The sequence below is a fragment of the Mus musculus genome, chromosome X, assembly GCF_000001635.26.
Source record: "Mus musculus strain C57BL/6J chromosome X, GRCm38.p6 C57BL/6J".
NCBI lineage: Eukaryota > Metazoa > Chordata > Mammalia > Rodentia > Muridae > Mus > Mus musculus.
In genome coordinates, this window is record NC_000086.7 from 106466008 (window position 1) to 106490663 (window position 24656).

Here is a 24656-nt window from a genome sequence, read left to right on the forward strand (position 1 = left end):
CATGTCTTAAGTCAGGAAAAAAATTAGTCTTTCATTGATAAATTCTGGGCTACTATATGCCTGCAACTCTTCATGTGCCATCCCTGTTTGGCTGTACCACAGAACAGCCTAAGATTTGAGGACTATAAATGAAGTTCTGATCTATGCCATTGTTTCCGATCCTTAACCCTCTTAGAACAGACACCCTCTAATATCTTCTGGTTCCCAGTGTTAGACTTTAAAGATGCTTTCTTTTGTATTCCTGTCTACCCAAACTCTCAGCTCCTGTTTATGTCATAATGGCAGGACCCCTTTCACCCAAGTTACTCAGTAGTCTTATCTTAGATATTTCAGGGTAGCCTTATCTTTCCTGACGTTTAAACTCTATCTGTACAGAGACCTTTCCTGTCTTAAATTTCTCCCAAGGAGTAGCCTCCTTCAGTATGTGAATATTAATCTGTAACTCAGTAAATCCACTTCAGAACAAAATACTGTTCTAACTTTTCAAAAATCGTCTTAATGTGGCTATAAGATTGTTTTGTTCAAAGGCCCAGCTCTCCCAAAAAAGGTCAAGTTACTGGGACTTACACTAACAGCACTGCAACAATCTTGTTTCAACTATGGTACTCCAGCTGAAACCTGCTAAGAAACTTTTTAGGAAGGGTGGGATTTTACATGATCTGGGTTTCCCAGTTTGACTTGATAGCTAAACTTGTCTATGAAGACTTAGGGGAAACAGAGGAAGAGCCATTAGATTGGATCCCGGAAATGATATGAACCCTAGATCTCCTAAAGCGGATTTACCTCCTACCTAGCATTAGCTCTGTAAGGTCTTAATAAATTTTTTCTTTGTATGTATATGAGCAAAAGGGAGTAGCAGTGGAAGTTTCAACAAAGGCTTTGGGCCGCCCAGTGCCCAGGTGGTTATCTTTTGAAGCCGGGGGGGGGGGGGGGGGGGCTTCCCTCAGGCATCAGCACTCATGGCTCTCTTTGTTGGGAAGATTTCTCAAGCCTCAGAGCATGATGACTCACAGGCCACACTAGATCTTTGAAAATCTCAAGGATTCTCCACTAGGGATCAGATAGACCCAGCAAGTCCCTTAATGGTGTCGACACCCCAGCCCTTTCAAAGTCTTGAGGCAGACCTGGTGGTCTAGAGGGTCATTACCTATTTCTGTATACCACTAGGACAGATGATCAAGGCTATCCCTCACTACCAAGGTAAGTATAGCTCAAACCTGAACTCACTTTTAGGGTATTATCTCCTCATATTAGCCTATAAGAAATAAGGAGAAAAGTCAATTTTTGAAACTACCTTGAGCCAGAATGGGTTCAAATATAGATAAACAAAGAATACTGGAACCCTGCTGGAGTCTGTTAGTCTAGCTATCCATGCCCCCTAACCCACACTTGCTAAGCTACCACACGTACCCAAACTACAAGTTTAAAATAGAAAACAATCCCGCTGGGCGTGGTGGCCATGCCTTTAATCCCAGCACTTGGGAGGCAGAGGCAGGTGGATTTCTGAGTTCGAGGCCAGCCTGGTCTACAGAGTGAGTTCCAGGACAGCCAGGGCTACACAGAGAAACCCTGTCTCAAAACAAAAACAAAAATCATAAACAAAAACAAAAACTAGAAAACAATTAGCCATAAAGCTAGAAATGCAACAAGATCACGTACATGATCCGTTTTTAAAATAAAGAGAATGTAAAGTGTAGAGATAAACCCACACATGATTTTTGCTGAGTAAAAGACAAGTGCTGAAGTGGCGAGAGAAATGCAATACTCCATCCTCCTAATTACTCAGTCAACGAGGAAAGGGAGGAAGAGGCTTATGTTAGGCTTATAAAGACTGTTTTCTGTGCTTAACTGGCAAATCTGCCATTCTAGACTAATGCTCAGATTTGCAAGGTCGTGAAATAAACTAATTTTCACTAACTACACGAAAGTGATGGTCATTTTTCACAAATGCAGGGGATTGAGCTTATCTTAGAGACTCCCTCACATTTTAAAAGACATCTCTAAGTTGTTTGGATCAGATTTTACCAAGTGTTACTCAGGTCACCAAAACAGCCAATCTATAAAGCCTATTTCACATGGCTTCATCTGTCCAGTGTGAATCTTGTGCCCACCCCTAGCTCAAAAGGCCTGCTTCCACGAACCTCTTAGAGATCTGACTTCTCTTACAGTAAGACTCAAGGTGAAACAGAGTCTTAAAGTGCCCTAGATCCCAATGAGTAGCTAGTTCTCTTTCTTGCTTTTTAAAAAATGTTCTATGATATAATTTTACAAGCTCTTTCCTCATATTCCCTTGATATTCTTTTTATAACAATTTAGGGAATTCAAACTCAAAATTTTCCTTTAGAGAGATGTATGTATGTATGTATGTATGTATGTATGTATGTATGTATGTGTATGTGTGTATTTTATGTGTATGGATTATATGTGCATGTGTGAGTGAGTGCAGGCATTCATGGGTAGAGGCCAGAGAACAACTTCAGGAGTCAGTTCTCTCCTTATTCTTGGTCTCTGGAAATTAAATTCAGGTTTACAGGTTTGCATGGCAAGAACTTTTTCCTGCAGAACCATCTTGTGGTCCTTAGGGAGGTTTCTTAACTGATTCTTGGACTGAAGTTATCACTTCCTTTGAATCAGTTCCTCCAGCTTCACCCCTCTCTGTGTTCCTATACAGTACGAGGGCTTCTTCACATCTTTACAACCATTATTATTATATTTCTTTCCTAAAATTATCCCACGGTGATACTTTTAACCATTGTGACTTTCATTATCCTCTCCTTCCTATTCCTACACCCTACAGCCATTTTCCCTTATCATCTTTTCCAAAAGGTCCATGAACTCCTCTAATAAAACAACTCAACTCTTGTAAAGGATTTCTGGCTTTGTCTGACTACAACTCCTAACCAGACTATCATGTTTTACCCAGCCACTCCATTTAAATGAACCCAGTCTCTCTCCATATATACTTCTAATGGAATCCCTATCATGTGGAACACCTTCCAACACTCATGTGGATGAATAGAAACACAGATGTCTCTTCCACATCCCTTTATTCTCCAGATTGTCTTTTTAAGCCAGACTTCCATTTTTGTTAGGGCCACAGGGAAAAGTCCATTCCTCTGGGCATTATTTTATCATGTGACTTCATTTTCCTGTTAGATAGGACAAATCAAACAAAAAAAAAAAAGAAGAAGAAAATACCTTTCTCAAATACCCCCAATCCAAGACAACCTTCAACACTCACAGGCATGTGTTCTTAAACACTTCTAAATTAAAACTCCCAATTCCATCAAACTAGCCACTAGTCACTGCAGTCTGTCTCTTTGATAAGATTCTATCTCTTCTCAGAAAGCTTTTCATATTTTCTCTCTCTCCGATAATGACCAATAGTGAGTCCAAATTGATCTCCCCCAATTCTACTAGGATTAGAAAACTATAATACTCTAATTATTTCAACATGAAATTCCTTAGCTTCAGCTCTTTCTTGGAATGGCCTTGGCTTGCCACAATTTCTTTCATGCATCAGCTTCCTCCTTTTAAAATGTCCTAATCACTTACTTTTCTATCTAACCATCACCACGTGAATTCCTCAGGAGCCTCCTTCCTATGTAGAACGAAGTTCTCTTGTTATGTTCTCACTAATTTATTTGATACCTGTACTAGTACTTTTGATATCCAGGTTGCTCCTTTCAACCATCTCCTCCCTGTACCTTCTTTTGTAATCTCCTGACCCAGAGGCTTTTCATCTGATACCCTTCTTAGTAGGATAAGCTATTATGTCAGATATAGGTACCAGAATATAGGTACCATTGGCTTCTTATGCTTATTATACTTGTTGGCCAAAATAGTCTTTGGGACTAGACTATATTTAGGTGACCCTTGAAATCCCTTCAGGGCCAGTTTAATTTTCCAAAGGCTTCATTTGGAAAATTAAACTGTTAGAATTGTTTATAGTAGTCCAAAGAGTACCTGCCTGGCCTGGGACAGAAATATCATGTATATGCTAATTAAGCAGGGATAGTACAAGGTGTAGTCATAAGACTTAAAGAACAGGCATCTCATCAAATGGAGAGTGAGGGATGGCTCCTATGGAAGGACTCATGGGACTGATTGGCTTTCATCTCCTGGGCTCACTCACAGACATAGTCTCTTCTCTCTCTCTCTCTCTCTCTCTCTCTCTCTCTCTCTCTCTCTCTCTCTTTCACTTAACCATTTGGTATGACTGATGTTTTTCATATTAAAAGCCATTAAATTCCCTTGGCCCTGTTGTAGGGCCATTACCATTACCATTGACATCAGTGCCTGTCTTCCTCCATCAAGGACGTTACAGTCTCCAAGTTGATGTTACAGTTAGGCCCTCAACCTCTTGAGATAGTCATTTATTCTTTCCCTCCAAAATGCTTAAGCCTTCTATGTTTTACCCATGGTCTTCAAACACTACAATATATCAGCAACATCACTAAGGTCCCTTTGGCAATCCTTCTGAGCACTGCAGAAGTGCCAGATGATGATATTTGCACCTTGCCAATGACTTGATCTTACTACTTTGTCAGGGAGCAAATTTAGAGATAAAAAGGCGAAAAATAAAAGAAAAACTCCCACATTTTAACCAGCAGCCCCTCACTATGTGCAGTCTGACCACAGTGCCTTGTAAGGTCTTCTACAAATATTAAAAGCCTAATAATACTTTTTTTGGAGACAGGGTCTCTCTATGTAACCCTGGCTGTTCTAGAACTATGTAGACCAGTTTAGCCTCAAATTCACAGAGATCCTCTTGCCTCTGCCTCCTGAGTACTAGGACTAAAGATGTATGACTATGTCTTGTTTTAAAGTCTAATAAATCTTAAGGATCCATGGTACCTTATTCCAAATGACCAAAATCCCAACAACTTGTACTATACTATTTACTACTTAACAAAATATTAATAAGCTTGCTTATGCATCCTAATATAGACCTATGCAAATGGCACATGAAGGAAGACTAAGTAACTTTCCTTAACTGTATAAAGGAACCCCATTCCCTTTCAGGGGGTGATTGTCTCTGTCACTAACTGCCCACCATGTCTCTAGTTCTGCAGATTTAATCAATATTTTCTGCCTATTTTGGCCTGGTAAGCACATTTACTGAGCCTCTAGCTCATTACTGTTATTCCAGGCAGAGCAGTAGATCAAAATCACCTTATAATATAGAACAGTTAGTATAAAACAAAAAAAAATCTTAATTTAGTAATTCTATGGACATAAAGCAATAACTTTATTATTGACTATTTAAAATTGAGATTATTTCTGTTTTATACATAGTAAAATATGTATGCATAATTAAAATACTGTAATAGTATAGTGAAATTACTATACATAATACTTTATATGTGTGTCCTCTCTCTTGGACATTTTTATTACTAGGTATACAGTGCAATGATGGTGCATGCTAGATATTAAAGAAATATTTGTTGGAAATGTAAATAAATGAGCTGCCTGAAGGCCCCATCTGTAAAGCAGTCTAAAACTGATCAATTAAACACTCATTGTATGTATATGATAGATATTTATATAATATATATCTAGTTTTGTTGCTTTAGATTGGTAACTAACAAGATATTTACCTTTTAACAGAATGTTTAAAAAATAGAAGATTTATAGGTAGTTAACTCTTTCTAGAGGAGAGAGGGCTCACAAGTTCCCACACCTTCCTGAAGAATTATTGGCAGTTAGTGGTGGTTGGAAGAGATAGACATTTTCTTCTGCAGTATAGCCACTCCTAAGATACACACTTCTATACAAAACCCTTCACCCATGCTCATGCAAGTAACCCTAATTAAACTCAATGGATCACCAAAACCAAGCAACAACACCCATGAAAGCAGAAGAGAGACTAGATGAGAAAAGGAAGGGTATCATCAGAGGGAGGGCAGCAAGAGAGAGAAATGAAGCTATAATCACAATACGTTATGTACATACATGAAGTAAAGATATATATGCTTGCATCTTTTTAAAAGAGAAGAGGAGAATGTGAGATGACATTTGCTTTTGAATAATTTTGTTTTATTCTGTTCATCAGTTATACTGTGCTTTATAAATTCAATAAACTGAATCTAACTTTGATAAGAAATGTCACTATAATTTAGATGTCATTTAATTTTGAAAATATAGATTTATTTGTCAATGCAGAAGTGTATAAAAACTGGTTTATATATCCCGATATATCTTTTTGTGGCCTTATAATTTGATGCAAACATTAAAAGTATATGCAATTATTTTCATTGTCTTTTGATAATCTCCAGTCTGTCAAATATACAAACATCTCACTGGACATAAAGTATAGTCCTCTGTATTTACCTGTAGTACATTAACTGCTTCAAAGATTTTACTATTAAATTAAAAGTTTTAGCACAGGTCATATTGTAATTTATGAAATTAAAGTATTGAAGTCAGAGATAAAACTATAAGTAAACATTAATATCTGCAATGTCGACCTTCAAATACAATTCTTCATTCAACTTCCTTTCATGTTTTAAAAGTTAGTTTTGAAGATTTCTAGAAAGATAAGCAAGATTAGCTTTGGTTGTCTTGTTGGTGCTAAGCTCCTATGAGGAATATTTCAAGAGTATTTAGTTTCCCAAACAGTAAGAACATTACTTTAACAAACCTTGAATGTTCTGAATGGAGCCATCATCAGCCTTTATGGTAAGGATTTCTCCAGGGTTAACTTGAACAAATACAATCTAGAAATAGATAATTATTTAATAGCATACTTTTTGTAAATCTATGGAAAAATTCATTATTATCCTTTTTGAATAATATTTAGGCTCTCAAATTATAGGGATTTCAAAATGCTCAAGGAGACGAGTACAATTAGGTCAATGGACACCTAATAGAAATTCAATACCCCTTAGTACGAACAGCTCATTCCCCCACCCAAGTAAAATTTAATAAGGTCATGAAACATAGGTGCATTGAGGTGGGAAGACAACATTCTCCTCTGCATCTACCCCCAGAACAAAACCTCTATAAACAAATAAATGAAACCCCAGACAATACAATTTATCTGAAGATTCCGACATACTTGAGACCAGTATTGGGGACACGTCCAGGTGTTATACATCTTATGCTGAGTCATAATCTGTGAATGATTAGAACACACCGCCATGGCATTAGGGTCCAGAAGATAATTCTCCACCTACAAAACATGTAATTTTGCTTACAAAAATTTTTACTTTTGTCACTTTTAGAAATAACACGTTTATTATCATACACTAATAATAAAACTGAGTATCATTTTGATGTTTTTATGCATGCATATATCTCAATCATTTCTGACTGTTATGAGAAAGAATCATCTTTTTCTTTCCCCCAAGAGACAAGAAGTTCGTCTTCTTTTTACATTATATATTGAGTTACATGTTCTCCTGAATCTAATAAAGGGGTACATGTTAGATTTTAATTACACCTTTTCATTCTAGAAATCAATTAATAGAAGGAATTGCTATTCAAATACAATACTTTCAAATATTATATAATTGAACTTATTACTGAATGAGCACGAAGGAATGTTAGTCTTCTTTAAACACACAACTTCAAAAGATATACCCTAGGAAACTGTAAAGAGTAGAAACTTAACAATATAGAACTAGACCTTTTAAGTTGTGCAAAGGAGTGTAAAAAAGCAGCTAAATTAGTTTAAAAAGAAATGTTATACAGGTAAGTAAACTAGTGTTGAATGTCTTAAGTTATTTTCAAAAGTCCTACAAGGAAAATAACCAATGTGATGCCAGATTATAACATTTCCAGTTAGAGTGAAAATAAAAAAGCACCAAAACTTCTCTTACAGGGCACATGGGCTCTCCATTGATGACTGGCACTGTTGGAGGTATTTCAGAAAGAATGGGTGAAAGTTGATGTTCCATTGACTCTAAAAGGATTGACTTTCACATTAAGTGATAGTTCTAAAATAAACAAACAAACAGAATCTTACAGATTAATTAAATGTAGTCACAATCATGTTTTTTTTTAATGACAAAACACGACAAGGCATGTCTGAGAAATTCCATCTGAATTTTACTTTCTAGGAATGATTGAGTTAAATGGAATTATGTTAAGACATCATTTAAATTAATCATTGATCTTCACAAATTACAGAACCAAGTATAGAGTTGACAGTTTCTGCTTAATTGTTTTCTCTTCATTCATGTGAAGACAAACAAAAATAGCATATTAAGCAATATAAATGAGGGTTTAGTTAAACAAGTCATAGGCTATTTGATTCACTTATATCTAGTTCAAACAAACTGAGATACAATTTATGGCACTGATTATAAATAAGGTTTTATACTGTAAAGATAGCTGTAAGAATTAACTAGTAACCATTAATTATGTTAGAAATACAAAAATTAACCTAGCTGTCTTAGACATTAAACCCAATAGCTCAAATTTAATGTAAAATTTTGAACCAAAACATTTAAATTCCTATTTCTTCTTTGATCAAAATACTTGATATATAGATAACACTAGACAACAAAATAAACACTTAGACTAAAAACGGGTAGGAAAATGTGAGAGAGATAGAAGATGCTTAAGAAGGAACCTCTCTGGAGGGAGGCAAGTCTTGAAATGAGGGTCTTGTGATAATTCCACAGTCTTTAGTAAAAGAACACTTGTATATGTCATAATTTGGTGACATTATTTCTTTTCCAAAAATTTAAAGTGGCCTTAGGAGACTCCTTATTTATGAATATTGCTTAAAGGTAAGTATTTTGAAAAGAAAACTTTGGAGTCATGAAGAAATCTGGATTGTATCTAGCAGGGAAAAACACATATTTTTAGGTTTGAGGGATAGTGACTAGTCACCCCTTTAAGAGCTTGAAAATGCCTCCTCAGAAGTGCCAAGCAACTTACATTATTCTAGATATATCTTTTGTAATCAAGATATTGGATTAACAGAAGGCAAAAGTCGTTGCTTTGTGGTCTATTCTGATGAACGGATTGTCCAACTTAAAATATCTTTTTAAAGCAGAATCTTTCTCTCTCTCTGTCTAACTCTCTTTCCCACCCCTCTCTTTCCACCTCTTCTTCTCTTCTTGTCCTCTTTCCCTTTCTTTCCTTTCTCACCCTTCTCTCTTCTTTATCCCCTTCTTGCCTTTCTTCCCCTCCTTCTTCTCTCTCTCTCCATCTCCTCTTTCTCCTTAATCTCGTTTCTCGCTTGTACACTCTCCTCTTCCTGTCTTTCTCTCCTCTTATTTCTCACTCCTATGTGCTAAAGTTCATCCAAATTTACAATCATTTGTCTATAAGTCATGTTAAGTTGATAAAATTTACTATGTCCTTGCTAGAGTTTGTTGGCTGTGGATGACATTTGTATGCCAACAGATTCACAGAGGACAGGCTGAGGGAGAGAAGTTCTCTTTAGTACAAATTGAGAAAGAAGTTCTACTTGTTCTGCAATTATAATTGGTATCAGATTTTCTAAAATAGAAACATATGAAAATTCTTTTCCCACAACCAAATATGATATGGGATTCAGTTTCCTTTTTGGACTTTTAAATCTTTAAGTCTTACAGGTTAAGTTATCTCTATTCAATTTTACAGTATGGATAGTTAAATTATCCAATTCCCTTTTACAGTATGGGTAGCAACTGCATATGTAGCAGAAGATGGCCTAGTTGTCCATCACTGGGAAGAGAGGCCCCTTGGTATTGCAAACTTTATATGCCCCAGTACAGGGGACTGTCAGGGCCAAGAAGTGGAAGTGGGTGGGTAGGGGAGCAGGGCGGAGGGAGAATATCTAATAAAAAAAGATAGTTATGAAGAGAAAAAATCATCTTTAAATTCAAATATAGGTCAACTTCTTAAAGATAGTATGATTATTTGGGGACTTGAGAGGTAACTCAGAGGTAAAGAACACTGGCTGTTCTTTTAGAGGACCCCAGTTCAATTCCCAACACCCACGTGGTGGCTTACAGAAGTTACAACTTCCTGTAACTCAAATTCCAAGTGATTCAATGGTCTTTTCTGCCCTCTATAGGCACCAGGCCTGCACATAGTGTACAAACACGTGTAGAGAAAGTTTTCACACACACATAAAATAAAATAATGTTAATATGAGTTTAAGGTACTATGACTTTATATAACCACCACCAAAACTTAAGCATAATAATAATATTACAATTATTTCAAAGAAGACACACTTATCCTTTTAAACATATATAACAAAATATCAACAGAGTGTAAAATCTCTAGAACTGAACGTTCATAGTTATATCAGTATTATTACAGGCAAAGTGGACTAAAGGAAGAAAATCATACACTTTTCCTATCTACAACATAGTTTAACAACTGCTTTAAATGCAGCTTTCATCCATTAGGCACAAGTAAGATAGATAAGTATACAATTAAGGACAAATGTGACAAAGGCTTGGTTGCCAAGGATTTTTTCTAGTGTAGAGAATTTCTAGGGTTGCTTCATTAAATAACTCTTTCCTGACATAATCTATTTTCCACCTCATTAAGTAGTCAATTAACTACTCCATAAGGTGAAGTACCTTTTTCAATGAAGCTTTAGTAGTTTTGCTTTTCAGGCTCTTGAAGGCTCCTGAAAAAAAATTCCATAGATGCTTCCATTCTGTTATTACATTTTCCTTACAAATTCACTATTATTCTGCCACTACTTTGTACTGTAATTGGTCTATGACTATAATGAGTTAATGTAAAAAAAACTTGAAAGAAGACAAAAATATGCTTTGTCAGAAAAAGCACAAAACTGTGAGTGGCATTTGTGCAACTGCAAATCTCCTGATTCATTTCGATAAATTTATTGTGTATGAATAAAATTTATTGACTGTGGCCAAAATAAGGTATTAAAAAGCACAAAGAAACAATATGCTTTTTGGAAGCATAAAAGCTCTAGAAATTGTTCAGAAAATGTTAAAACAGACACATTCATGCTTCTTAGCTCTTTTTATATATTTAATTTCAAGGTGATTTTAAGAAACTGTTACATTTTAAAAGTGCTGATTGCATGTTGCAATCAAGGTTTTTTTTTTTTTTAAATCTCATTACATAAGTGTTGAATGTCTGAACACATTTACCATAAACAACCAAATGTGACAAACAAAAGGAACAGAAGGCAATATTCTTTGGGGAGAACCGCTATAGTTCAATTAAATGGGTGATGGATATAAGCAGTCACTCTTACTCTGCTGTAAAAAAAACATGGATATTTAAAATAGGCAGCTTTGATACCTGACTCTGTGTCTGTTCCAACAAGAATGATTCAGAGTTACCTACATACACACTCAACTAGATTATGTACAAGTCATTTCTAAAGGAATAGATGAACCTCAGACATTATTTTCAGCTTTTGTTGAAAGCTGAAAAATGTATCATATGTGTAACCTGATTAGGAATTGTTTCTTGTAAATACTGATTGATATGATTGGAAGGAAATTATTTAGAAATCTATTTTTAGATTTTTTCTCCAGGTTTTCGGTTCGAAATTAACTTTTAACTTTATACAAAACACAGTTTATATTTCTTTGATATCCACATTAATTATGTAGGGAATTAACAGGACTTATTGGTGAAAGAGAACGGGTGCTGTTCTTATCTCTGCATTTTTTGTTTTATGTCAGAAAAGGTAGAGTGAATTGTTTCACAGTGAAGTCTGATGGTCAAAAGACCTGGGGTCAAGTCCTTGCTTTGCTCCTTATTAGGCAAGTTTTTCTGCTTTGTTTGTATTCTTCACTGCTGAGTACTTACCAGGCGCTTCAGAGCTGCTGATTGAAGGCTGGACAGTTTACCTGCAAATGACCTACTCTACTAGGCAATCACCAGAAAATAGTCCCAATTACAACGTGTTCGAAATTAGATGCTGTATTTCCAAAGAAAAGAGCGCTTGCTAAATAATGGAGTTTACTATATAAATGATTTACTATTTTGAGAACCACTGGATTTCCCTGTGCATAACATGAACAGAAGTGTAAGCTTCAAATTAAAAATGAAGACTTCCTCATTTAGAGATAAAACAATTGCTGTAAAAAATTCACTCAAGGTATTTGCTATTTTTGATGTTTTTAATATTTATTTATTGATTTGGTATTTGCATATTTAGGTGGCTAATATCAGAGAAATCTATTTTATTTAAGTTCACAAGGAGGAATGTCTCTAGCATCATCTACTGAGGGCTCATTTCAACTACATTTTCTCATGAATACAACAGTTGGACCAGGAAATGGACTCTGAAAGTGGCAACCTCAGGAATAAGGTAATTGTCAATATTTCTGGCTCATCACCAAATAAGGGGGGTGCCACAAAGAGGTCAATCAATATCAGACGGCATAGTCAGAGCTTACTTCCAGGCTCATTTCAGGACAACCCTAGTCCCTGTTTCAAAAGACCAGTTTAATTCTGAAGCTAAGGTCGAAGTCCACACCCACTGTAAGGCAATGTTTACCAGAAAGCATCCATTAAATGTCCCCATTAAAACATACAGTGCATTTTGATTGACACATCATATTTATATATATTTATGAGGTACAATGGGATGCTTTGATTCATGTAGTAAATCAACCCATAAGAGCTTTTATCATTTCTTCATGATGAGTGTATTCACATTTCTCTATTTTAGATATATAATATAATATAATATAAATTGTATTAATTGTGCTTTACACTATATTATTTTTAGTAGATATTTTCTTCATTTACATTTCAAATACTATACTGAAAGTTCCCTATACCCTCCCCCCTCCCTGCTCCCCTACCCACCCACTCCCACTTCTTGGCCCTGGCATTCCCCTGTACTGGGGCATATAAAGTTGGCAAGACCAAGGGGCCTCTCTTCCCAGATGGCTGACTAGGCCATCTTCTGATACATATCCAGCTAGAGACATGAGCTTTGGGGGGGGGGGTACTGATTAGTTCATATTGTTGTTCCACCTATAGGGTTGCAGACCCCTTCAGCTCCTTGGGTGCTTTCTCTAGCTTCTCCATTGGGGAGCCATGTGTATTATTAACTCACAAAGACATGCTCATTTTTTGCCACAAATGACTTCTCAGAGTATTTCAAGAAGTTTAATTAAAGAAAACAAACACTAAAAGGTTGGGCAGGTGGCTCCATGGATAAAGGGCCTGAGGCACAAGCGTGAGAACCTGAGGTCAGGGCCCCAGCACCCATGGGAAAGCCAAGTGCAGTAGTGCATGTCTAGGTTCCCAGCACTTTGAGGATGGGTAAGTGGAACACTGGGACTTGCTGGCTAGCCAGTGTATCAATTAAGAAGCTGCAGGTTCAATCATAGAACCCATCTCAAAAAATTAAGGTAGAGAGAGATTGACCTCTGCTCTCCAATTTTACTTTATTGTGTGAGAGTGCACCTACATATACTTATGCATACAATCCTATACATCACACATGTATGCATGTGCACACACACACACACACATACTCATATATTCACACATTCAGGAAAACTAACATTAAAAATAGTTGAAACAGTGGGCTGGACAGATAGCTCAGAGATTAAGAGCACTGTCTGCTCTTCCAGACGTCCTGAGTTCAATTCCCAGCAACTATATGGTGACTAATACCCATCTATGATAAGATCTGGTGCTCTCTTCTGACCTGCAGGCATATACATACAGGAAGAATGCTGTATACATAGTAAATAAATCTTTTTTTAAATTAGGTATTTTCTTATTTTATATTTCAAATGCTATCCCAAAAGTTCCCCATACCCCCCCCACTCCCCTATCCACCCACTCCCGCTTCTTGGCCCTGGCGTTCTCCTGTATTGGGGTATATAAAGTTTGCAATACCAAGGGGCCTCTCTTCCCAGTGATGGCTGACTAGGCCATCTTCTGCTACATATGCAGGTAGAGACACGAGCTCTGGGGGGTACTAGTTAGTTCATATTGTTGTTCCACAATAGGGTTGCAGACCCCTTCAGCTCCTTGGGTGCTTTCTCTAGCTTCTCCATTAGGGGCTCTGTGTTCCATCTTATAGATGACTGTGAGCATCCACTTCTGTATTTGCCAGGCACTGCTTTATTTATTATGTATTCTGCCTGCATGTATGCCTGCAGCCCAGAAGAGGGCACCAGATCTCACTATAGATGGTTAAGAGCCACCGCGTGGTTGCTCAAAATTGAACTCAGGACCTCTGGAAGAGCAGACAGTGCTCTTAACCTCTGAACCACTTCTCTGGCCACCATAGATGGTTCTTTTTTGTAATTAGATATTTTCATTATTTCCACTTCAAACCTTTCCTGGTTTTCTGTCTGAAAAACCCCCATCCCCTCCCTCTTCAAAGATGGTTCTTGAAGTGAACTATGAACTATGTATTTATAGTAGTAAACTTCAAAGACTTATTATCTTTCAAATATTTAATTAGGCTAGTATAATATATATGTATTGTGTGTGTGTGTGTGTGTGTATATATATATATATATATATATATATATATATTAATTATACTGTAGAAGAAATGACAAAACATAGAAATATAAATGGCCTAATCTTTTCTATACTGAAGCCAGAGAAGAGCTATTTCAACCCCATGACATTTTATAGAACAGTTGCTATAGTGAATAATTAAAACTCTCATCTTAAATTCTTTTCTTTCATAAATTAGAGAACCATTATTAACTATTTATTTGCTTCTGTATCAGTAATTACACAAATGTTCAACACAGCCTCCAGTGAGTCTTTAGTAGTTATTAAAGAATGTGGGAAATCAATGGCACAGGATCAAGCCAGACACAGACCAGATATTGTGCACGTACACCCCCCCACACACATGTATATGCACACCACCACCATTATTTCAAAGTTTTCCAAAATTACTTAGCTTTAGAAATGCATATTTATAATATTTGAATAATTATGGGTTAGCCAGTAAGCTTGATAAAAAATACAGACTGTGAAAAAACATTTTAAATAATATCAATGAGATTTTTCCTAAAATGGGCACAAGAGGTACTATTAGAGAAGAAATACAAAAGGTTCATGTAATTAAAAATTTTGAAATTGCCACATTGTAGGGAATGAAAACTTTTAAAGTTGGAAATGTATACTGCATTCCTGTAATCCTGGCACTCAGGATGCTGACACAGGAGAAGCATGACTTAACCACAAAGGGAGACTTTATCTCCAGGGAAATCAGAGACTTAACATATTATTAGTTTATATGGATGAAAACAAAAAAGTTAAAGATAATACTCAGTGTCCTGTTTAGCAATTTCTGTATAGAATATACTTGCAAAAGATGTTGATTACAAATTTAAATATTGCTGGAGAACTTGCCAGTAATGGGTTGTTAACCAAAAGACATAGCAGTTGAGCAGACTATATTGGTTTTCAATAAAATAAGCAGAGAAATAATACTCCAGATGGAATAGAAAAAATGATTTGAAGTCCCAGTGATTAAGTACTTTTGGTATACATAAAGACTGACTCTAAAAATTAGAACTTTAGGATAGAAAGATAAAGAATGATGGTGATGCTCCAGCTATACGATAGGTTGAGAAAGAATGGTCACAGGTTTCATCATGGCAAAAAAAAAAAAAAATCTCACAAACAACTCCCTCAAAACACCAAGTAACTCCAAAACCCCAAACAAATAAAAACTAAACTAAACAAAAGAACTTCCAAGCAAACAAAAGCCCAAACAAACCCGTGTGTAGCATGCTTTCAACAGTAGCTAACACTTTTCTGTGCATATACATATATGCCGAAAATAGTTTGGGCACAAATATAATTGGACTTTACCAGTGGCTGACTTCAGTTGGCTGGTGTGACAAGTGACTTATATTTTTAAAAAATTATTTTTCCTGTTGCACCTTTAAAATGTAAACACAAGTGTAAATGGAGAAAAAGGAGAGAGCAAACGTAGAATAAATGTGCATTTCTACAACATGCATTGAAATACCAAAATCAAGATTCTTTTTATACCTTTCCATCTCCCATTCATGGGGGCATGTGCTGGGGGAATGACACTCATCAGGAGAACTGACATCACTCAAGTAGAGGAGAACATAGAAATATTTTAAAAATATAAATGCCTATGGGAATATGGCATTTAAATAAGCTTGAAAAGTTAGAGAAAATTTTAAAATATTTATCGATTTTGAGTTCTTAACAGAAACCAAGGATTATGAAACGCTAGTTCTTGTGTCCTGAGGCCTATGATAAAAAGCAGCTCTATTCTTCACAAAGCATCTTTTAGTATCACTATCAGATTTGGACTCTGGGACAGTTTGGGCTTGACCTAGAATGGCATGTTTAAGTCTAAAGTTAAAAGTTTCTCCAGTAAGAAACACTTATGTTATGTCTCTTCTTCTTGTAATTCTTTTTTATTTCATCCATTTAGTTATTCCTTTACATCCTGCTTATGTTACATCTTAAAGGCAATGCCTCCAAGAGAAGTTCCAACTACAAATGGCAGTCATAAGTACTTTTGGCATCCATAAAGACTGACTCTAAATGTTAGAACTTTAGGATAGAAAGGTGTAGAATGATGGTGGTGTACATCCATAATCCCAGTACTGAGAAATTATGCTTAGCTTTGGCAATGGCCAGTGGGGTCATATGTTATGTGTGTCTTCCCTGGATTTGAACATTGTCTCCCTTTGACAAAAGAAATGATACTTTCCAGTAAAAGGATATTTTTAAAAGAATTAAGATGTTACAAATTATTAGAGTAAGATCTCTATGAATATATTTTATGCTGCCAGATATTCCTGTTTAAAACTACTAAATTTCTTATATTGAAGAGTACAACCTTTCTTATTGTAGAAGAACAAGATGTTATCATTAAAAAGGTTGATTTTAAAATGTCATTTTTTTTAATTTTAGAAAATCTACTGAATTTATGGTCCCAAACTGTCATTAAGCATCAAATTATGCTGAACATCAAAAGTATGACCAAATACAATACCTTAAATTGTACATTTCAAAAATTTGAACTTTTCCATAGGTGAATTACTTTTAACCCTTGAATCTTTTAATCAGAAAACTACTCGCTTTTAACAAAGTCACAAAGAATGTATGTTTAATAAGTTTAAATCTGTCCTTTAGCTTATTTAATTCACTCGAGTAATTACAACATAATGAAAATTTGTGAAAAATCTGTTTTCATTTTGAGTGAAAGTTTTGGTGATAGTGTCAAACTCTGATTTTAAGTCACAGCAAAACAAAGGAAAGCAAGCAAAGAAAATTGAGTGAACACACAAGTGCAAACCTTCTTTTGTGTGAAGATCCGAGAGATCATGAGAACTGGCAAGTCTAAGCAGCAGATCATTATAAATTTACTTTTCCTGAAATAGTTCTAGAATAAATGTCATTATGAACTGCAATTGCAATTTATAGCAAAGGTCCAATATAAGAGAAAGGACGTTGAGATTTCGTTTTCTTGGTCAATCTAATTTTCCTAGACTAGAGCAGAAGGACATTTTTGCCTAGAGCTTAAAACTGGACTTGAGGTCCTAGGACGTCAGGATTGTATTAGTGGGCACAGGGCAATTTAAAATAAGGGGTGATCCTGCCATTATAATCAGGACTTCAGTGCAGTGAAAGGTACTTACTCTTCTGCTAAAATCTGGCCCCTAGCAGTGATGAGCTGCACGGAGCCGGAGCCACAGTGGTCTGGAAAGACTTCTACGCAGGCTTGCTTTGAGGTGGACACAAAAGCAGGTGGAAAAAAAATTCACCTAAAACTGTGCTTTACAACCCTGCCATTCAGGCTGCTGTTTACCATTCAGTCTGCTATTTACTGTTGAATGAAAAAGTTGGTATTAGGCATTATTTAAAAAAAAAAAAAAGAACATTCTCAGGAGACTACCTTTAATTTGCTACCCTTCATGAACATTTTACGTCTTGATGAATGATTAAAATTAACATATATCTCGCTTGTGGAGAAAAACATGAGCACAAGTTTCTGAGAACGAATTTTCCGTTCTTCACAAAACAAAACGCAGGGTAACAAAATATTTACAAAACTAAACCATGAACGCTCCCTGGTATTCCTGTTACGCACTCTATATGACACAGATATTACTTTAAGAATCATATTTCAAGTATATTCATTATGTGGAATGTCAAAGGAGGGGGCAGAGTGCGCCAGAGCCGGGCAAGGCACAGGGAACTTTGGTGCGCAGTACCCAGCCTAGTACCCAGTAGCAAAAGAGCTGTTTTCTCCTTTTTCAGGTGTTTAAGTTTTAAAGAAATGTTTAAATTCCTTAATCCCCTTTAATCTGTCAGAATAATGAGAAAATAATTACGAATTTCTTAAATGAATTTGGCATCAAAATAATTTCCAAACAATTAATTTGTTTGTTAAGTAGACAAAATTCGGGATGAAAAATTTCCAACTGTACCACCGGGAAGGAACCAGACAACGTGCTTCCGAGTATTTCACAAGGCAACTCATTCAAGCAAGCAAGCAAGCAAGCAAGCAAGCAAGCAAGCAAGCAAGAGCAACAATAAGAAGAAAATAAGTAGAAAGTTCAAGAACATTACCAGTTAGTTTTCTTCTAAGTTTTGGAAAAGTTTACATCCACGAAAACAACGATACCCTCAAGGCGCAATACCAAAGTACAGATATAAAACAAAACAAAATACCAACGATTTTTCAACAATCTTTCCACCTTAAGCCATAAATACTTATCCCATAGGTGGCTAAATAAATGATGCCCAGCTCAGGGCAATCCTCTTGTGTACATTCCCCAAGGAATCGAAATTTCTCCCCCTAATAAAGTGAGCACCTAGTTCACTTACCAGTCAATGTATAAACGAAAAAGAAAAAGGAAAAACAAACAAACAAACAAAACAAAACCACAGAACGGAATTAGAAAAGATTTTCTGCAAAGCGTTCACAGAGAGTAAGAGCTCCGAATTCTGCAACTAATTGCACACAGAAAAGTATAGATAGTTGCTACAAAGTCAAGGAGCATACCTAAGCAGATACAAAAATGCTTCTCCAAAAGCCTCGCTCTTCATTCAGGTACTTCTCGATCTGACTCCAGATAGCAAGAGATCCGGCGACAGTGACCGATTCAAGATTAAGAAAAGTAAAAGACCGGGCTGGAAAACAGTCACAAATACAAAGACAAGCAAGTGAAGCTAAGCGAAGAAAGGGAGCTGGCGGGACCTATGGGGCAGGCCACCGGACGCGAGGCACAGGAGAGCAGTAGAAGGTCCATGCGGCACCCAATGGCTGGAGGGGACCGCGCCTTTTACATGGTCTGAATGGAGACGAAAGCCCAGATGTAGGAGGAACTTTCGGTGTCCTCTTGCCCTCCCCCCACTCCCCGATCCCAAACTCAGAAACTCTTCCCTCCAAAAATATCCCCTCACCTCCTCGAGTCGGCCCCAGCAGCGGTGTAACCCTATCCATCAGCATCCCAGCAACAGGCACATCCAGCCCCTGGCCTGTTGGCCCCGCCCCGCCCCGCCCCCTCGCCCCTCGCCGCCCCTCCCTCACCGCCTCGTGCTTCTCTCGCGTTCCATCCGGTCACCACCGCACGGTCCGTGCCCCCTCCGCGCTCACCCGGCCGCCTGCTCACGCCCCCTTGGCGGGGTGGCCAGCTCGCGTCTCCAAAGACGCCAACAGCCGTTGGGGGTGGGGGGTTCGGGGGGTGGAGAAAGAAAGGCACAAAGTTAGGAGCTACAGCAGCAGCTGTTCGGAGCCCAAAGGCTGAGAGGGGAGGGGTGAGAAAGAAAAAGTGACAGGAAAAGAAAAACAAGAGTGGCTGGGGGCCCGCGCCCCCCGCTGTCGACGCAGTGGGGTCACAGGCCCGCGGCCCCAGGAGGGTACCAACAGACTAACCAGGCCACCAGGTCAGGGGAAAAGGGAGGGAGGGGGCGGGGACTGGCCGTGGCTCCTTGACCGCCCCTCTCACCCGGTGCTGACAAAGATCCCATTCTTTCCTATTATCCCTGGTGGGTCTTCTCTGTCTTTTAAGCCCCTGAGCTTTTCCGAAAGCCCTGGACCTCATTGCTATAGTGTGCAAGCAACAAGTTATTTCAGGAACAACTGAGAGTGGTGGATTGAGCACTCCTAGATTTCAATGGCTGAGGTTTTCGGGCACTGAAAGACCTCTGCTTCTGAGGTCTGCTCAGGGCAAAATGAGCCCAAAGTGAGTGCCAGGCTGGGTGCAAGGGAGCTTGTTGGAAGGCATTGCCCCCCTTCCCAACCACAGAAGGAATACCACTCATCAAACTTTACCTACTTGCTCCTCTCTTGCCTTTTTTGCATTGTTTTTGAGGTCTCTCTGAGCCTGAGAACTCACGAGTGACTGCAGTGGTTCTCATTTTTCTTGGCTAAGGACTGTCAGTTGAGAGAGGTTCCCATCCCCAAATCTAGATAGTTCTGAGCCCTACTTTGACTCTGCAGGCGGTCCTTAGCTGGTCCCAGATTTGTCCCATACAGCTGCCATCCTCTGTTGCCAGGCTTTCTGAAAGAGGGTTAAAACTCATCGATGGACATCAAAGGACACTGACTCAGTGCGTGTCTACCCCCCAACCCCCAGGCCCGGGTATGGAAAGCTACTGCTCTGAGTTCTTTCATATGAGGGCCTTTTACCTCTTTGTATACTACGCTATTCACTCATTTGCGCAATCGTGGGACCGGCCAACCTTTTCTTCCGTTCTCTTGTGAGATTAGCACTCCCAATTTGCAAACCTATCTCCTTGGTCATTTTATTGTGTGGATTCTGTTTCGTAAGGGTCTGTGGCAGCTGCGGCCCCAAAGTGAAAGGGTCCAGAAGAGGAAATTGCTGAATCATAGAATTGGACAGAAGTGTTCTTCTAACAAAAGGATTTGTGAGGTGAAAGGGCAGGAACACTTATAAAATACTATAACTCACAAAGAACGGTGTGGTCAGGCTCCTTTTTTCCTGCCAACCTCCACCCCCATCGCTGTCATCTCCAATAAAAGGATTTAAAATTTTCCCTAGCCTGGCTAAGGCCAGAGTAAACAAACTGTCCTTAAGAGTTGTAGAGATGCTAATGTCTGACAGGAGACAAGTGCCAGGAGCCCAGTTTGTGAAATGGTGATTCTCAGAGGGATGTTCAGACAATTCAATTCAATTAAGCTGCCTTATATTTTAGAGTCCTTTGATGCTGGCATCAGATAGAAAGGGATACATTCCCAGCTTCATAAACTGAGGCATTCTGGGGGACTGGGAGACTATGTCAGGACAGGAAGGATTGAAGATATCAGACAAGCAGGACAGCTCTGCGGAATGGATCAGGGACTACCTGACTCAAGTCAAGGTAAGACTAGTGCAAAAAGAGACAAGGGACAACTGAGAACAAAGTGAGATCCCAGAGAGTTGGGCGGGACCTCGAAAACTAGGAACCAGAAAGGAGCAGGGAAACTAACAGAACTTGGTATTTAAGTCCCTATAGGAACCAATCTATATGGTGCAGGGGAGGAAGCAAAAAGGTTCTGGGAGAGACTGACCAGGACAAAGATCCTAAGAAAATCACTTGATGTAATGTAGCAGACAGGATGTGAGAATCATTAAGCAAATTTCTCACTGAGGGAAGCAGGGAGGGCCAGTGAGGGAAGGGGCTTGCTCTTTAGTGGCAAGACTGGTCTGCTTATCAGCCTTGTTACAGTGTGAAGGGCACAGGAGCCCATGTTTTAGTTTGCAGCACTGCAGTGTGCCTGGTTGAGAACTAGTTTTCGGACTAGAGAGGGCTGCCACAGTTGAAAGAAGACCTTTGGAGGGGCAAGGGCCATTTCTTACTAAGATTTCTATCTCTTTCATGATCTCCTAGTTTAACTAACTTAAAAAGTAAAAGTAACTCAAGCAAGTCTTCGTGGTTCCCTGAGTGTTGTTTTAATCAGTGTATGTGACCTGGGGACAGTTTCTTTGTAGTGGCATTTGCAAGCTCATACAGAGGTAGAATTTATTCCCAAGATAAATGTCAACTAACCAGAATTTACTACTTAAGGGGATGTAGTCTAAGTCTGGGCAACCGTGAAACAGAACTTCAAAAAGTGGTATGTAGAGACCATATACTGAAAATACCCTTGGCAAAGTTTAGTGGCCAAGTTGAGCCTAAGAAACTCTATAGGGAAAACCTCTTAGAGACCAGCAGTACTCGATCTGAGCAAATAGTGACATCCTACAAATAGATGCACGTGCCTCTTTTTAATAGGTCTTGGGTTGGACTTCTGGAAATACGACCTTTATTCCAAACAATTTTATAAACAGCAACCTTACTGACCGGAATTGTGTGGCAAATGAGGGTTAAATTCTAAAGAAAGTTCCAAATTTACAATGCAACTACAGGATGAAAAACAAGTTAAGTTAGTTCTTTAAGTGTAAACATCCATCCAAAGAACAAATAAGCATTGTTTAGCATTTCTAACAACTTTGTTTTTTAAAAAAGAAGAAGTCTCACACTGTAACCCTTTGTGTTCTGGAATTCACTATGCAGCCCAGGCTGACACTGAATTCTTCCATAACCCTTCTGGTTCTGCCTCTAGAATGCTAGAATTGTAGGTGTGAACTACTATGCTAGACTTCCAACAGCTTGCGGTGACTACATAGGGAGCAGAACCATACTAAAACTATATCAGGTCGAATTAGGAAGAAACTTCATATAAAAAATTTAGTACAAAATATTACCTGGGTCAACTAAATTCAGGGATCTTGCTACACTCAATAGTAGGTGCTTTAAAAAGTATGTCATAAGAGACTGCCATATCCGGGGATCCATCCCATAATCAGCTTCCAAACGCTGACACCATTGCATACACTAGCAAGATTTTGCTGAAAGGACCCAGATAGAGCTGTCTCTTGTGAGACTATGCCGGGGCCTAGCAAACACAGAAGTGGATGCTCACAGTCAGCTATTGGATGGATCACAGGGCCCCCCAATGGAGGAGCTAAAGTACCCAAGGAGCTAAAGGGATCTGCAATCCTATAGGTGGAACAACAATATGAACTAACCAGTACCCCCGGAGCTCGTGTCTCTAGCTGCATATGAATCAGAAAATGGCCTAGTCGGCCATCAGTGGAAAGAGAGGCCCATTGGTCGTGCAAACTTTATCTGCCTCAGTACAGGGGAACGACAGGGCCAAGAAGTGGGAGTGGGTGGGTAGGGGAGCAGGGCGGAGGGAGGGTATAGGGAACTTTCGGGGTAGCATTGGAAATGTAAATGAAATAAATACCCAATTAAAAAAAGTATGTCATATAATCCAATCCATATTTGAAATTGTCCATATATTAGGCAATTTATAGTAGAAATAGGAAAATTAAACAATGAAAGATTTTATTATTAAAATAATTGATAATTATAATCAATCTTATTAATAATTATTATAAAACACGTATATTGTCTCATATTTATTATTTTATTTATTTTTATTATTATTTCCTCAAAATATTTACAACTGGGAAGACATTTTTCTAGTTTTATTGAGGTATAAAAGACAATAAAATTTTTACTTATTAGTCTTTCATTGCTGCTATGGAGTACTTGAATTAACAACTTAGAAGAGAAGGAAAGATTTATTTTAGCTCATGGTTTCAGGAGTCTGAGTCCTTTATGGTGTAGAGAGTGTGGCAGAATAGAGTAAATGGTATGGTAGTAGAATATCTGTATCATGGTAGCAGAGTAGTTCATATCATGGTAGCAGAATAGTTGATATTATGGTGGCCCATAAGGGTGAGGAGGACAGGAGGTGAAGGAGAGAGAATGAATGAATGAATGGATATGAATATGAATATGAATATGAATATTTGAGTATGTTCTGCCAGCTGTTTTTCTCTTTTATCCCCTTTTATTCCCTTTGGGTGTGAGGAACTGTAGGGTGATGCCACTCATATCTAGGGTGTGTCTTCTCCCTCTGCTTATTTTGTCAGGAAATGGCCTCAAGGGCATACTTAGAAGTGCACTTTCCTAATTTTTTAGTCACTTCTTAAACTAACTAAGCTGATGAGTCAAGATTATCCATGGAACAATGTTATGTATTTGAGGTATGTAATGTGGTCTTTTGGTATGCCTATATGCTGTGAGGAGATCCACAGGGCATTCACGTGGTTACCACTTATGTGACTGTGGTGAGTATGTTTAAGCACCACTCTTAATATTTCAAGTATGTAATAAATTATTAATTATAGTCATCATGATATAGGGTAGAATTACCCCAAATTAACTTATTATATAACCAAAAATTGTAATTTTTATCACCATTTCTCTGTTACTCTACCCTTGATGTGCTAACCTCATTTCTACTCAGCAGTTATGAGTTTGATTTTTCAAAATGCCACATCAGTGAAATGATGTAGCATTTGTCTTTTCATGGCATGCATATTCTACACACATGTAATAGCAATTTTCTTTACCTGTCAACTGATAGGTTGTTTCCATATCTTGTCTCTTGTGACTAATTCTGCAATGATCTTGGGAATGCACATATCTTCGAGGTGCTAATTTTGTTTCCTTTGGACATACTCCTAGAAGTAGGTTTCCTGGATCATATGTTATTTCTATTTTTAGTGTCTTGAGTAACTTCTATGCTTATTTTCCATGATGTGTTAATTTACCTTCCCACCAACAATGTATAAAGTTTCCTATTTCACCAAACCCTTACTAATACTTTTTATCTTTTGACTATCGATAATAGCTATTCTAATAGATGTGTGTTTCATTGT

General features: G+C 37.9%; 1 protein-coding gene across 7 annotated transcripts in view; it reads right to left on the reverse strand.

Annotated features, from left to right (window-relative positions):
• Fndc3c1 (fibronectin type III domain containing 3C1) overlaps positions 1-19570 on the reverse strand; it is a 65537-nt gene extending 45967 nt beyond the window's left edge. For 2 of the 7 annotated variants that reach the window (XM_011247621.2, XM_006528103.3), the window contains exons 1-5: positions 19339-19426; positions 18938-19065; positions 7824-7940; positions 7061-7174; positions 6644-6719 (exon numbers count right to left, since the gene is read on the reverse strand). In XM_011247621.2, coding sequence (XP_011245923.1) covers positions 6644-6719; positions 7061-7174; positions 7824-7901 — 268 coding nt within the window. In that variant the 5' untranslated portion in view covers positions 7902-7940; positions 18938-19065; positions 19339-19426. Of the gene's footprint in view, positions 1-6643; positions 6720-7060; positions 7175-7823; positions 7941-17567; positions 17756-18937; positions 19223-19338; positions 19427-19465 lie in introns of those variants that run through there. The other 5 variants (XM_017318527.1, XM_006528104.4, XM_006528106.3 and 2 more) reach the window with 5 other exon arrangements.
• Positions 19571-24656: the final 5086 nt, after the last annotated feature.